The sequence below is a fragment of the Podarcis tiliguerta genome, assembly GCF_965153285.1.
Source record: "Podarcis tiliguerta genome assembly, chromosome: 9".
NCBI lineage: Eukaryota > Metazoa > Chordata > Lepidosauria > Squamata > Lacertidae > Podarcis > Podarcis tiliguerta.
This window is the reverse complement of record NC_139542.1, coordinates 50,164,203-50,180,232: the sequence shown is the minus strand read 5'-3', so window position 1 is coordinate 50,180,232 and position 16,030 is coordinate 50,164,203. Positions and strand designations below refer to the sequence as shown.

At 40.0% G+C, this 16,030-nt stretch overlaps 1 protein-coding gene across 3 annotated transcripts in view; it reads right to left on the bottom strand.

Annotated features, from left to right (window-relative positions):
* FAM149A (family with sequence similarity 149 member A) overlaps positions 1-16,030 on the bottom strand; it is a 37,118-nt gene that overhangs the window by 15,761 nt on the left and 5,327 nt on the right. For 2 of the 3 annotated variants that reach the window (XM_083458197.1, XM_083458198.1), the window contains exons 2-4: positions 2,349-2,459; positions 873-1,005; positions 44-186 (exon numbers count right to left, since the gene is read on the bottom strand). In XM_083458197.1, coding sequence (XP_083314323.1) covers positions 44-186; positions 873-1,005; positions 2,349-2,459 — 387 coding nt within the window. Of the gene's footprint in view, positions 1-43; positions 187-872; positions 1,006-2,348; positions 2,460-4,798; positions 5,343-16,030 lie in introns of those variants that run through there. The other variant, XM_083458199.1, reaches the window with a different exon arrangement.

The following is a 16,030-nucleotide window of genomic DNA, read 5'->3' as shown; positions in this document are numbered from 1 at the left end:
TGCTTCTAGAAAGAAATTATTTAATCCACATGCATAGACTTGCCTTAGGTGAAGTGATCTGTTAGTCCAATCCTTGCATTCTGCCTTTAGGCTCTCTGTTTGGGAACTCACTTTGCCTTCAAACAACATTTCATCCACATCCCAAAACAGCTGATGAACTCTTTGTGTATTAGCTTTATCAAATTCCTGGGGAATTTTAGGTTAATATTTTCAAATAATATTTCTATACATGTTTGAAGCTCAATAAAATTACATATCTGTCACTGTAGTTATTTAGGAAAAGTCACACATCTTTTAAATAGTGTTTTTATTCAGAGACTGGAACTTAGAGTATAGAAGAGCACTGAGCAGGGCTTTTTTCTGCTGAAACTCAGTTCCAGCACCTCTCAGGTGGGCACCATTGCCATTATAAGAGAACAATTCATGGTGAGTTCTGGCACCTCTTTTTCTAGACAAGTAGCAGTGGGACTGAGCATTAAAAAATATTGGTTTAGATCACAGAGCGCTAATCCATGGTATTCAAGGCTACAGCTCTCATCTTCTAAGACCACTGACCATGCTGGCTTTGGATGTCCAGCAACATCTGGAGGGTCAGGGATTAGCTACCCCTGATCTAAATCAACCATATCTGCACCTGGCTGATCAAGATCACAGCACTGAAAACAGCACACAAGGCAGAAACAGTGTTCAGTAAGGAAGGTAAACAAGAGTCACCAAGCGGAAAACTAGTTTCTAATGTAGCTGAGTATAAAAATTGACCTTGATTTCCAGCTAAGTGCAGTGGAGGACAGGACATAATATAGGCAAATAAAGACTTCATTATTTTTTTTCAGGAGAGGATACACAAAGCCTGTTAATAAATGCTAACATACATCATCTCTCCAGGAGTAAACAGAGCTTCTTTCAGTAGATGGGCCAGTGGTGCAACTCTGAATCCCAGACCAAGAATTATTCAAGTCTGTTGGTGTTGTCCGTCTGCTTGATGAAAGTGATGAAACAGAGACACTGTGGATAGAAAGAAATTTCAAAAGTAAGTCATGGCATCATGGCTCATTAAGAAAGAAAGCAATTGTGTTTCATTAAGGACTTTGTGGCACCACAAAGACTAACTCCCCACCCCACCCCAGAAAGCCCTAAAGAGCAGCAATAGTAGCTACCAAATATAAAATGCCATTGATTGACTCTTGTGGACAAAAGGTAGATATCTCATTCAAATATACTGGCAAAATTTAAATATGCAATTCCCCATAAAAAATGGTGAAGCTCTGTTTAGCATTAGGGCATGAATGGAAAAACTGTGGCCCTGCAGACCAGCTTCCAATTTCCAACAGCCTTAGCCAACATGGCTAATGATTAGGGATGATGGGAACTGCATTCTAACAATCACAAGACTCTTTATGATTCTGTTGGTGCATTGACAGACATACTTAATTGACAGACATATACAAGGCCACACATTTATACAGGTGAAAAAGAAAAGTAGGAGTGAAGCCAAAAGGCCAGCAATTTTTTATACAATCAGCTGTTGATATTCAGGCACAACTTCTTGGAATATTCCCGTTTGTACAGTGAAACCTTGGTTGTTGAACGTAATCCATTCTGGAAGACTGTTCAACTTCCGAAACGTTCGACAACCGAAGATCAAAGGTCGGTCAGCAAAGTCAATGGAGAAAAAAGAAAAAAACTCCCCGGAAGCTGTTTGGCTTCTGAAAATCATTCGAAAACCAGAGCAGCTACTTCTGGGTTTTCAGCATTTGGGAGCCGAAACATTCCAAAACGGAGGCATTCGGGAAACAAGGTTTGACTGCACTTAGTTTCCTAGGTTGGGGGGAAGGGGTTGTTGCAAAACCTTGCTAACAAAATGAACACTTTCATGTGTAGAAGATTTGCACTACTCTCCTTTTAGACCATTGTTCTGGTCCATTATTCTTTCCTTAAATTAAAGTAACCTTGAGCATTCTTTCCCCACCACAAAATCTTAAAGAATAATGATTTCAGCAAAAAAACGCAAGTCACAATACCAAAAGCTAACTAGGATTCCAACATCTACTTGGGCTCATAAAAGGAAACTGCACTATCCCTAAAGAACTTACAAGTCCCCCCCCCCCCCGCGCCACTGAAAGCTGAATGCCACACTGCAAACTACTTTAGAAATCCCCAGTTTCAAATTGCCATGCTATAATGTGGCTAGGACAGGTGCTGCCCCAGAAATGCTGCAAAGCTGTGATTTCCAAAATCAATTTCATATATATATATGTACACACACGTATACATACACACAATTTTATCTTAATCTTTTAACACATACTTATGTTGTTATTCAAATAATGTCAGACATAAACACATACAATGTATATTTATCAATGGCTTCTTGCACGCTTTTGGTAAAAGGTGCTGGAAGGCCATCCTCACTCTTTCCTTGGAAACAGCGGTCTGCGTCTCCTTTAGATAGTCCTTTTCTGGAAGAAAAGAAGGGGGAGGGGGAAAAGAGAAGCCAAATTAATTCAATTTTCTCATACGTAGTGAAGATTTCAGCTCTTGTCCCCTTCTGCCAACACCCATTCTTCCTAATGTCAGCTTCACTGTGCAGGAGTCAGATATCAAATTATATTAAAATTTAAGAGAGGTTTGTAGTCGTAGGTGTCTACAAGTTCCACCTTGAATCCACACTGGTGTGTGTCTCACTGGGTACTTACTTACCTATGGCAGTAACAGGAGACTGGGGTTCACATTTGAATTGGACCCTACATATAAGCATTGAGCATACCATGTATTCATGGCCACAGAGTGTTCTGCTAATACTGCCTCTTTGGAAGCTGACCATGTGAAAAGCCATGTATTATAGCCTGCCCTGAATCACTTATAACATAGGACTTCTATTAGGCAGGAATGTCGCTAGTCAGCAAGAGGTGTTTTTTTTTCCTGGAGGGCCACTTTGAGAAGTGAGCAAGAGGCAGAAAGACAGCACCATAACCCCCATCTCCACCCCCCTAAACAGGCTTTCTAGGATAAAAAGTACTCAGTCTGTCAAGGAAATTTGCAGAACACCTTAAACTTTGTGTTTACTGTTAATATGTTACTGCCCTTAGTAGAACTCTGGCAAAAAGAGAGGAAAGAGGGCAGACTTCAGGAGAGCTGTCCTGTGATTGCTAGATTCTGTTTATGCCTCTTTTGAACTGCATGAGTTGTTCTGCATTGAAAAGGTTTAATTTCTTCACATCACCCCTCACTGGGGGGAAAACACCAGCAAATTCCTGTAGCCAGAGCCACTTTTCTGAAAACCTCCTTTTTGTATTTATATTTATTACTAGGGGCTATCAGTGCTATTTTTCTAGAAATATAGGTGCCGGAACTCACCATGAACACCTTCCTGGTTCTCTTAGAATGCCAATGGCATCCACCTGAGAGGTGGCGGAACTGAGTTCCTGGGAGCTCCCCCTGAAAAAAAGCCCTGGGGATGGTTATGGCCAGTGAGTTCCAGCTGAAAAAAGCCCTGATTTTACCAAATGAAATGGGCTTGGGAAAGGAAATAGTGTTTTGGGAGAGAATAGAGAAGAGGAGGTATTATTTGGTTGTTTTTTGTTCTTGTTTTTATTACGTATTCTTTTTTGTCTTGTATTTTTCTGTTGCGAACTTCCCTAAGATCTACGGATGAAGAACAGTACACAAATTTAATAAAATCAATGAATAAATAGTTGAAAATTATAAGTTCTCCTCCTCTCCCCTGCTACGAAGTCACTTCACATATTATAAGAAACAAATCCATGGGTTGGTTTTTTTAAAAGAAAAAAAAATCCATGCAATAGGGGAGACAATCACCAGTTTCTTAAGCCATGTAGATATGCCCCTTCCAGTGAATCACTATTTTTTAGCATGCAGACTTCTGAAAAATAAAATCTTGTGACAGTTTAAAAAGAAGTCTCTTTTCTTAAAATACAATAATGTCCAATGTAATACATAATGAGTTTTCACGACGTCACTATTTAGATGAAAATCTAGGCTGTTTTCTTCCGTGAAGTACAAGTTTGACTATTCATTCACTCATAATATAGTTAATGATCGACAAATTCTTCCAATGAACATTTGAAAGGAAAATCTGGGGCCTGCCACTTCCTTATATAAGGCATATACTGCTTGGAGATCGGATAATGATCCTGAAATCATATCCCTGTAATAATATACTTTGTGACAGTAGTACTATATAGGGAGCCCAACAATTTTAAAGTACAGGAAAAGGTATGGAAATACAGCACCAGAAAGCATGCTAAGCTCTTTCATTCAAAATTACTCCTGCGGACAGGCAAGCACATTGCACTTGTTACACTTAGGTCGTACAGGGTTTTAAATCAGTACTTGGTTGGGATGGCTCACCCTGTAAACATTTCCCCAAACGTAGCATAGCCCCACCTTAGATTCAATTTGAAATAATAATAAAAATAGAGCATTAAGAATACTGTACAGATGCAATGGAGGGAAGGCTATTTTTCCATTGCACTATTAAAATATCATATTTACATTTTAGTATTTCCAGTGTGTTCATTTTCTTCTGCACTGTATTAGGGTGTTTACAACCCTATCTGGAAATGCAGCATTTACAAGGCACTACAACAGAAACATAGGAGGGGCCACACAATGCTTCCCCCCCCCTTCCCTAATTCTGCATAAGGCTAGTGCACATTAAGGCCCAGTTTACTGCTCTGAATATCAGTAGGTGGATGAGCAAACGGCCAGAGACCCATGAGCTGAGAATATGCATATACATTTATACCCATCTTAAGCCTCATCCCTTCTGACTTACCCTATAATAACCAGCTCTGGCTCCGGTTGTTGCTCACGTTGCTGAGGGTTGGAAACCGCAGACAAACGGCAGGGGCAACGTACCCCGCTAACAAAGCGCATGAAAAAGCACAGCCAGAGAAGGCTCTCTGTCCCTCCCTCCTCACAAGCTGTGCTCGCTCCCTTTCACAAACACACAGTGTCGTTTCATTTCAGCACATTGTCCTCCATCTCCCTCTAGGAAGTGTGTGTGTGTGTGTGTGTGTGTAAGAGGGGAGGAGAAAGAAGGGAGGTCTTGCAGTACTAAGCTGCTCCCAGAGGCTGTTCCAGCTTTGCTTCTGTCTCATGCTCTGTTCCTAGTGCTTTTCAAAGGGCTGCGCTTCCCAGATATAAATACATCTTGTGGAGAACAGCATTCCAAAACAGCTGCATTGAAGGGGAAGTGCAATAATGTACAGATAAGCAAAATCTACCAGTTACGTTTTTGCTACAGTGTCTGCAATCTGAAAAGGTGTGTCTGACTTGCACAATAATGTACTTCTGTCACAGTGTTGATTCACAATGCATTTGTCTGATGCTGAGAGGACATGGGTATCATCTACTACTGTCTAGCTGGAATCATATCCTGAGTCTGTCAGCAGGCAGCTTGAGTAAACAAAGGCAGCAAAACGTTATTTAGAATTATACCGTTATTTAGCATTATGCCATTTCTCCTGGTGTTTATTCCTTTCTGATCATCCAAAATATTGTGACAGCATCTGGACCATGGCATGCATGAGAGAGAGAGAAAAGGGGAAGGGGGGTTGGAGATTCATGATGCATCTTCCTGCAGCCCTTTTATTGGAACAGAGGGGAAGGGTTTATAAAGTCCTATGTCTGAAATGCCAGATTTCCATCCGAACAGTCATACACATCAGAAAATACAGAAGTGGGGAGATTTGGTTCTTTTCAAAATTGTGCAGTTCATACATATTTCCATTCCTTGCAGGTAGGAGAGAGGTAGGGCAGGTAGATGTTACAGTTTAGATGTTACAGCTTAGATGCACATCACTGGGGCCTAAAATGGGCATCTGCCTGCGATCAAAACATGTATAATTAGTGCATTCATGTACAGTATTCCCTAACCATAGTCTAAAAATGTTAATGTACATACATACCCTATTTTGAACGTACAGTGGTACCTCTGGTTATGTACTTAATTCGTTCCAGAGGTCCGTTCTTAATCTGAAACTGTTCTTAACCTGAAGCACCACTTTAGCTAATGGGGCCTCCCACTGCTGCCAGACGATTTCTGTTCTCATCCTGAAGCAAAGTTCTTAATCCGAGGTACTATTTCTGGGTTAGCAGAACCTGTAACCTGAAGCGTATGTAACCTGAAGCATATGTAACCCGAAGTACCACTGTATTATCACAAATCCACAGAAATGTTGTGGACAACCTGAATGAAATTTAGGCCACAATTTAGGAACCTCTGCACTAGGGCAACAGCTATTTGATGCACTGTAAATGCATAGTCCTCAAGTTCTGTTATGCTTTTGAATCCCTCCCACAACATACTGACAGTCTGGAGGCACCATATGCAGAGTTTGCTTGCAACTGACGGAATTATATACCGGTACTATTTTGACAAATGTGGAAGATCACAGTGGGAAACTGGGGGACCTTATTCTAGGCTACTCTAAGGGCAAATGATAGCATTATCAAAAAGAGTTCTAGATGTGTAAAATAATGCTACCTCTGCAGGGTCCCACATACGGTAGTTGGTGATGTGTGGGGCATGTGAATATACTCAAAACTTTTCCTCTGACTTTTATTTGCCACATGAAAGGAAAAACACATCTACATTTTTGATTGGCAAAATGGCACAGTGGAGAAAAGATTAAATACTTCACCCCTCTGCTGCTACACCAAAGAAACTCGCAGTCTTACCACCACCACCACCCGCCACTGCATTTACCGGTAAATTTATTCATTTTTGAAAGGAGCTATAATCCGTGCACTGCTCTGGTTTCACCAGAAGCGGCTTAGTCATGCTGGCCACATGACCCAGAAAAACTGTCTGTGGACAAACGTCGGCTGCCTCGGCCAGTAAAGCGAGATGAGCTGGACTTAAGTGTCAGGGGTCCTTTACCTTTTTATAATCACAGCACTTCAACATCATGCATTGTTTACCCCATTCCATTAGTTTCACGATAGAACAAATGTTAGCAGCACATCCAAGTGGTACTATCACCCCTGAAGAATTAGGTCCAATCTTACCTCTTTTATTAGAATGAAATAGAGAATGTTACTTGATGCCCCAAAGCTAGAAACAATTAAAAAAAAAAAAACTTTTACTTGGCTTGCCTGGTGGTGCTTAAGCCCATTTCATGAGGAGTGATGCTGGTATATTTTCTATTTCTTCTGCAGAGGACAGTTTAACTCTACTGCAGAGTTTGTTCAGCCTACTTGTGTCCATGTGTTGCATCCTTGTGCCATTCCTTCCCCCCAGCCCTGCAATCCAGGAGGTATTCCATTAACCACTGTTTCCCAGTATATCTGAACCAAGAAATGGAATGTTACCAAGTTTGTAACAAACTTCAGACTGGTTTAAGATCTTGGCTTGCTCCAAGCAAAGTATGCAGGTTGAGCTACAAAAGGGAATCTACAGTTAAACTATACTTAAACTAAACTATAAATGCCTGACATATGCACATCCAAACCATGCCATCATGCCTTGAAAATACGTTTTGTTTTCGGCAGTCATGATGAGTTTACACATCACCACTAGATGTCGCCATTAATTAGATTGTTTATACTATAGTAATTCTAGTTTTCTTCCCTTGTCCTGTCTAATTGAAATGAGCATACATTGTCTCTTATTTGTTAGCCTTTCATATATTATGGGCAATTTAGACATTCAAGCAATCTGTCGAATAAGAAGCCTATAGAGAGGGTTCCTGTCACATTTCTTTCTCGTCTCTCTTCCTAGAGTAATATCTCTTCCCACTATCACTCCCACCCCCACCCCCAGTATGCAGTCATGCAATTACACCTTTATATTACACAATTCCAGATGCCTTTGTACTTAAACAAAACCAACCAACACATACTATATACAAATTCTTAATTCATTCTATAGATTTTAATCCAGTTACGCTACTACAATCAAATTCAAGTTCATCAGATAAATATCATACATTTAAAAAAATTAATCATAAGCCACTAAATCAAATCCAGAATTCATAAAGAATATAAATATTCATTAATTATGTAGATAGATTCCTTCAGGTCAAAACAAGTCATTCAAGTATTTGTGGCATTGATGTTTTATTTTTTACTTCCAACATGTTGCTTCAATCAGTTCTATGACTAGGTTCATCTAAGTCATTACCATGCAAATAAGTCAGTCATTAAAATATATTTTTAAGTTCTTGTAGCTACTTCCCCAATTAAAATAAAACCCAGCAGTAGAATCAAGTACTCAAGCATCCAAATTCATCTATCTCAAACTTTTATTAATTAGCACATCCATCAGAACTTGTGTGCAATCCAACCCCTCGTCACTGACTTAATGGAGTAGAAGGACCAGCATACCATTCTAGGTGGTGGTGGGAAGCCTTCTTCCCATTTACTCCATATCTTCTGTTGTTGCCTTCAGAGTTCCTCAGCATTTGTTGTTGTTGTTTAGTCATTTAGTCATTTAGTCGTGTCCGACTCTTCATGACCCCCATGGACCAGAGCACGCCAGGCACTCCTGTCTTCCACTGCCTCCCGCAGTTTGGTCAAACTCATGCTGGTAGCTGCAAGAACACTGTCCAACCATCTCGTCCTCTGTCGTCCCCTTCTCCTTGTGCCCTCCATCTTTCCCAACATCAGGGCATTAATTAGCAGCAAAGCAGCTGCTTGTGTGTTACTCACATCTGTTCCCCATTCCCCCCTCAGCTGAGATGCTAAATTATGCTACTGCATTGTGGATAGGTTCAAAGCATTATCCCAAGATAATCATAGTTCTCCCAAAGCCACCACTTAGGATTCCAACAGAAATCAAACATACACTTTCTCTGTCTTTCCAGCTTGCAGTTCTTCCAGCTTTTGGCTCACATAACAGGCCTTGTCCTCCATCTGAGTTGATGGAGGGGCAGCCTCACCCAGATCCACTTCCTTTGTTCCTCCCTAATGGCCCATCACTCAGGTGATCACCTCAACAGGAAGCTAGCCTGGCTTATATTTTAACACTTGCAGGTTCCAAGGGTTAGCAAGGTCTCTACATACAGCCTACTTTCCCGCACCTCAAACTCATAACAAAAGTTAATTATGATGAGCTATACTTCAGTTCTGACAGCAGCATATGTATTAAGAAAGAATAGTGTCAATGGGGAAAAATGACTGCAATGTATTTTGTATATAAATAATTTATAAGTCAAGAAAAATGCAATCAGCTTAATTAACTGTCACAAAAAGGAGACTAATTAGTGTCTTGGTAGAGGTGTTTTATTTCTTTGGGATCAGATAGGAAGCATTTACTATAACAAGATCAAGTGTCCCTGAAACAGAAGGGATGGAAGGTTGAATAAAAATCTTGGAAATGGTCCATGTGCCTCTAAGAATGGTAAGAATACAATCTTATAACAAGGCACAAGCTGCAGATAGCAATAATCTCTCCATCATATTACTGGTTATATTATATAAGACCTGGTAAACATCGGTCCCTCCATTATGTGAAGTAAGGTAGGCTGGAATTAGAAGCAGGATCCTTTTGCTATAGTGCCATTTGAATAAAATCTAACTGATGTAACTGGTTAAAAATGTACCACCCTCACTTTTTCTTCATTATTTTAAAATTGCATTTGAGAGTTCTATTTCCTTGATGTGATATTGTCTTCTCCCCAAACATGACTTTTTAGCTATGTGATTCAAAGCAATGCCCTCTTAAGCACTTGTAAATTTTGGTCAGAGTAACAAGTTTTATACGCTTGGCTTGGCTACTGAAAATATTTATCACGGTCTTGTTTTATGAAATATGTGCTTTCCCTTGGAAGAAGTTTATTGGAAATGTGTTAGTAAGGATGTCGTTTGCTGATGATCTTTCTAAAACTGTTTATTTATGGTCCAACTATGTCACTTTACATCTAATGTAGAGATGGAGGGATTCTGGAGCTACTTTAAGAGAAAAGGCAAGGAGGAAGTTATTACCAGCAGTTCTAAAGAGTATCTACCATACTGTTAATCCATACTAGAATGCTGACACTGCTGTTATGTTTTATTTTATTTTATTAATGCCAGAAATCAGGTCAGAAAAAAGACAGAAAAATTGCTGGGATACAATGAGTTGGCATCAATATCATCTGGATGCTCTGTGAAACCTGAATGAACAAATTTTGTCTATTCCAGGCTAATTGCCTAATATAGAAGCAGCTGATATGATGCTCATCCTCATAAGAACCTTGAAGTACAATTAAAGTGGTTGCTAGACATGAGACTTCCACAGAGGAGTCTGATGCATCTGCTACTCACTCTTGTAATAATGCAGATATAATGAAAGGCCTTGCTGAGTTTTCTCAAGTGGATTTATTATTCAGTTTCCAATGAATTCCAAGCTGCCCTTGCAAAATAGCACAAGTACATCTCACCACCACTTCCTCCTCCTCTATAATCATTAATAAAAGAAGAATACATTTTAAATCTTCTTGCTGCTGTCCAGAGGATGTGGTTTTTGCCTATATTTTGGAAGCAATATTTTGGAATATTGTGTTGTTTTTGTTTCTGAACAAAAGGTTTCATTCAGTGCTAGCCCCCCTCAGAGTAGAAATAATAGTAGAAATAATAGTAGAAATAATAATAATAATAATAATAATAATAATAATAATAATAATAATAATAAATTTATACCCCACCCATCTAGATGTAGTGATGTTAATGGACATGCATAACATAGGTTTCAATATACTCTGAATATAACTTAGTTGAATTACAACCCAGTGCTCATTACTAAGCTATGCTTGAGTCTTAGCGACCAGACTCCAGAAATGCATCAGTGAGTTGCCCTTTCCTCTCTCTGGCAACTACCCTTGGCTCTGACCAGCACAAAGATTCTGAGTTCTTTGTGGCCTTGGGATGTAGGAGAGATCTTTGCCATGTTGTCTTCAACAGCCAGGGGAAGAACGGAATTACCCCTCCTCCCTCTTATCTGTAATTCACAGAGAACTTGGGGAAGGGTGTTTTTCTGTTATCACTGGGTCTTTTTGGAAGACAGAATCTTACCTCGCTGACATCTGCAAAAGCTCAGCATAAGGAGAGAAATCACACACCCTTCAGGAGGACTGGGTCGATGGCAACCACAAACAAGGGCTGGCAATGAATAAACCATGCCAAAATCTGTGAATCCCTGTTAGCAACCAAATCAACAAGGCAGAGCTGTTTTGTTCATTACCAGGGAGCATTTACAATTGAAAGCAGAAAAGCTGTGCAAAACATGTCTGTTGAATAGAGGAACGAAACCTCAGGAGTAACATTACCGGAAAAAATACATGCACACAAGCACATTGTAATCACATCAGCTATTCCCATGATGCTCACAACATTTGCTTGCAACTGAGTTTCACTCATCAAAACCAAACTTGCTGCATGTCTAGTGGTCTTTGTTTTAATTTTTTTTTACTTTATATTCCACTTTCCTATAAACACTTAAATACTGAATACAGTACTCCATAACTTTTGTCAGCAGTGTTTCCAGTGCTTTTTTACAAGGCCTTCCATGCATATGACGAAACTGTGAATTTGTTCACCAATAAGGTCATCCATGTTGGAAACTTGTACATATTGGATAGCAGCAGTCTGTGATCAACCTATAAATCTGGCGAACATGAAGTTATATTTTCCCCTGCATCAGGCACCTGCATCTAATGGCCTAGTTCACAAGTGCATGCAGATCCCTTGATGATGGCTGACTGTCTGAACTGGCTCCACTCTGAAACACTAAATCTGAGGTGACACAAGATGGAAATTTTACCTATGGCATTTGACCTGTGTAGGGTCATTTATACATACAAGTCATCACTTGATGCTTTGAGATTTCAGATGATGCATGTGCAAGCATGAACTGGCCCAATGCCTCCAAATAGCTATTTAGAATTAATTTACATAATGGCTTTCGCACGTATTTTCAAACTAGGTTAACTACTTCTGCATCTTGAACTAACCTACGGTGAGTGGGCAAGCAAATGGGTTCATGCGCCAAGATCACCTGCACACATTAACATCAGCAATTAGAATTTTGCATTTGGCCAATGACACACCAAGAATCAATCTGGGCATATGGCAAACACATTTCCACAAGTAATTGAAAAAAATCGAATTCAAATGAAACAAACTGGCAATATACAGTGGTGCCTTGCAAGACGAAATTAATCCATTCCACGAGTCTCTTCGTCTTGCGGTTTTTTCGTCTTGCGAAGCATGGCTATTAGCAACCTAGCGGCTATTAACGGCTTAGCGGCTATTAACAGCTTAGCGGCTTTAAGAAAAAGGAAACAAACTCGCAAGAACTCGCAAGACGTTTCGTCTTGCGAAGCAAGCCCATAGGGAAATTCGTCTTGCGGAACGACTCAAAAAACAGAAAACTCTTTCGTCTAGCGAGTTTTCCGTCTTGCGAGGCATTCGTCTTGCAGGGCACCACTGTACTCTCAAAACTTTCATGTGAATTTATGGTTAATTACAATATATCTTAAATTTGAACTGAAGTGCCTGTTGACAAGCTACATTATTTTTTCAGCTTCAGTAAATTGCAAAAGGCCTTTCCAGTCCAGTTGTTTTCTTAACCAGAAAACCCAAGCCCTGCATGCGGACTTCTCATCGGCGACTCTTGGCTGCGGTAAGGCCTGGGTGCTGACCAGATGGACATTTGGCCTGATCCAGCCATGCGTCTCTTATGTTCTCATGAGGCAATGCATTCCACACATGGCTGAATAACAATTGAAATAAATAGCATATTCTGGAGTCTAGGTAAACTTGAATTGGAACTCAGGGTAAGGAGGCTGCAATGATCAATATTTTATTAGGGTGTTTCTTCTAAAAGCTTAAGTGGAAATGTCTAATTAAAAAAATGCTAATGTGAAGGTATAGCCTTTCCTCTTCTAAGAGGCATATCTTATTCCCTCTTATGTATCTTTTTCTTTTCTAAAAGGCAGACAATGCAGGTTCACCACATACCTTCCTAATATGAATAAAATATTTGGTTTGCTATTAAACATATGCAAAGAAACTCAGCATCAAGAGAAGCATGTCTGGAGATGTTAAATACACCTTAGCAAATGTCTGGTAAAACATGTATAGTTGTCATCAGGAGACCCAACTTTTAATGTTAATTAGTGTTGTAGCTGTTAACACTTGCTAGATATATTTATAGATTATATAAATCTGCAAAGATATATTTCCAGGGCTCCGAGTGGAGGGCATTTGCCGTACGGCATGGTTGAAGCTCATCTGGAGAGCCCATCGTACTCCTGCATGGCCAGGGGATGGGATGGGGACCTGACACCCCCTCTCTGGCCACAATGGACCTTTCAGGTATGGGCAGGCAGCACCCACAATGCCAATTGGGAGCAAGGGCATGAGAGCTGTGCTCAGCCTGCCCCTGGCCTATTTAAGGGAGCAGCCAAGTGCAGGCTGCCCTCTTGGTTGACTGTTGAAGGGTTTTCTTATTCATCCACCCACCCAGTCTGTTAGGGGCCCACCCAGTGGAGGAGTGGGTGAGTTGCATATGGACCTTGCTATGGTTTACTCAGATGCCTTATTTGCAGCCAGGGAGAAATTCTCTCCTGCAAGCAAATTGGCTGGCTTGCAGGTTTTCACCTACCTCATAGCAACTGTCACAACTTTAAAGGATAAATAGCCTGTTAGAGGGGTCCTGGAGCGGCGGCTGTCTGGGAATCAGCAGGGAGACCAATGGGCCAATACCCCTCTCCCAATGGTGGCCTATGCAGGTTTGTGACACCTAATCCATGTTGGGGGTGACTCCTCATGGGGCTCCTAAGCTGCCTGATGCTGGATACATGCCCAATGCCTTAGCCAAACCTACTATTTCCCATAATCAATAAAGTTGCGGCCTAATTGAACCCAGTATCAGTCTCCTGTGTCCATACATTTAAGCCTCCTTTGCACCAGCCACTAGGGCTGGGTGATATCTGGTTTTCAGCATCGTGATGTAAAGAAAAGAGGACTGTATTTATGTATGCCACTACAGCAGCAAGAATGTTGATTGCACAAAATTGGAAGACTAGAGAAATACCAACTAAAGAAGTTGATGAACTATGAGGGGAGAGACTCCATCCGGCAAGGCCTCCTTCCACCTGCCTTGCCCCACTCTCTGCTTCTCAATGTGTACTGTATTGTTTTATGTACTGTGGCTTGCCATTTTGTAATGATTACAGTTTAGATATTATTGTAACTGTTAAGTGGATTTCTGTTTAACTTTTATATGTTGATAGTATTATTTTATACTATTCTAATGATTGTTGAATGTTACTTTTTGGATGGAGGTTGCCTATTTTAAAGTTATGTTTTATTATTACATTTTTGTATTGCATTAGATTGTTACAAGATGTACATTTTTTGTTTCCTCAGCTTGTAAGCCGCCTTGAGTATTGTAAGATAGAAAGGCGGTATACAAATTAAAAATGATGAGGATGATGTAGAACTGGCAAAAATGACAGACAGACTAAGAGCAAAGGACAACAGCAACTTTGAAAAACAATGGGAACCATTTATAGAAACAAGGAAACAAAGATAGAGTTGATGGCAGGATTTAAATAAACATTCACACTATTAGTATTAGAAAATGTGTAGAAGATAGAGAAATATGGTATGTTTACTTTTATGTATTTAGGTTTGATGTCATGTTATTAATAACTTTTTCTGTTAGGAGGTAGCAAGGTGGGTGAAAAGAGAAACAAACCAGAAGCGGAAGTTGGGGAAGCCTAGGAGGGGAGAGAGGAAGGAACACATAGTAAATGTTAAGACTTTGAGATGTATGTAATGAATGAAAAAGAAAAATGAATAAAATTTTATTTAAAACAAAACAAAACATAGTGATATACTGATATATTAGGAGGTCTGAAATAAGGATAGAGCTATGTAGCAGCATTGGCTGGCTTCACAGTTTCCCCTGCATTGTGATTTTTACTGGTGCCTGCTCTTGTGATTCATTGCCCATTGCAGGAGGCAGTGGAGAGCTGAGCACTGGCTGGCTTCACAATTTTTCCCACATTGTGATTTTTGCATAGCACATACACAAACATATCATAATTTGTGATACAGTATATCTCCAGGTCAAAAAACCTGAAACCAATATCATGATATGGACTTCAAATCTTTTTTGGACTATATATCGATATATTGCCCAGCCCTATCAGCCACAGTCATCATGCACCTTTGGTGACAATGGGTGCCTCCAAATTCATATGAGGAACGTAATACCGCAATAACCATCTTGTTAGATCAGAGCAAAGGGCCCACGTAGACACACCTTCTGTTTCTGACACTGGCCTGCCATAGGCTCCTATGAAGCTCTGTAATGGAACCTGAAGGCAACAAGTTTCTCCCATTTGCTCCATGACATGTCAATCAGAAGTCACAGTGCCTCGGGAGAGTGATAGCTCTATGGAGATTGGTCCTGAAACACAAACGCTAGGGTACGCAGGCACAACCTCTAGAGCAATTTCACAAGCAATGTTTTAAAGTCTCTAGTGTATCACTTTTGAAGCTATTGATGCAACAATACAAAATGGAAGCAGGTCACTCTTTAATTTACGAAAAGGTCCATTGACTGGCTTTTTTAATCTGTTGAAAATTGACATTAGTAACTGTGGGCATTTTCAGATATGAAATTAAAAGTACTTTTGAGCTTCACTGCCTTTATCTATATACATGTGTGAATGCTAATAACAGTAGAAAGAAAGTGGATGAGAACTCTTTTTATTCTGAATTTATAGCCTAGCCAATAACTTTTGAAATGTTTTTACATGCGCAGTTAGTGCTCATATGTTGGTCACAGAACACAGAATTTCTCTCCCACATTAAAAGCTTTCATACAGGACACAGGGCAGGAGAGACTGAAAATTGTTTTATACCATATTGCTTTAAAGTATGTTGTTGAGCACCTTTAGAGCTATGACTGGCAGGTAGGGTCTATATGTGGAAATGGAAGAAGCATAAATGCACTGATCATATATAAAAGTAATTCAAAACTCCAAACCAGGAACATACAAAACACTTT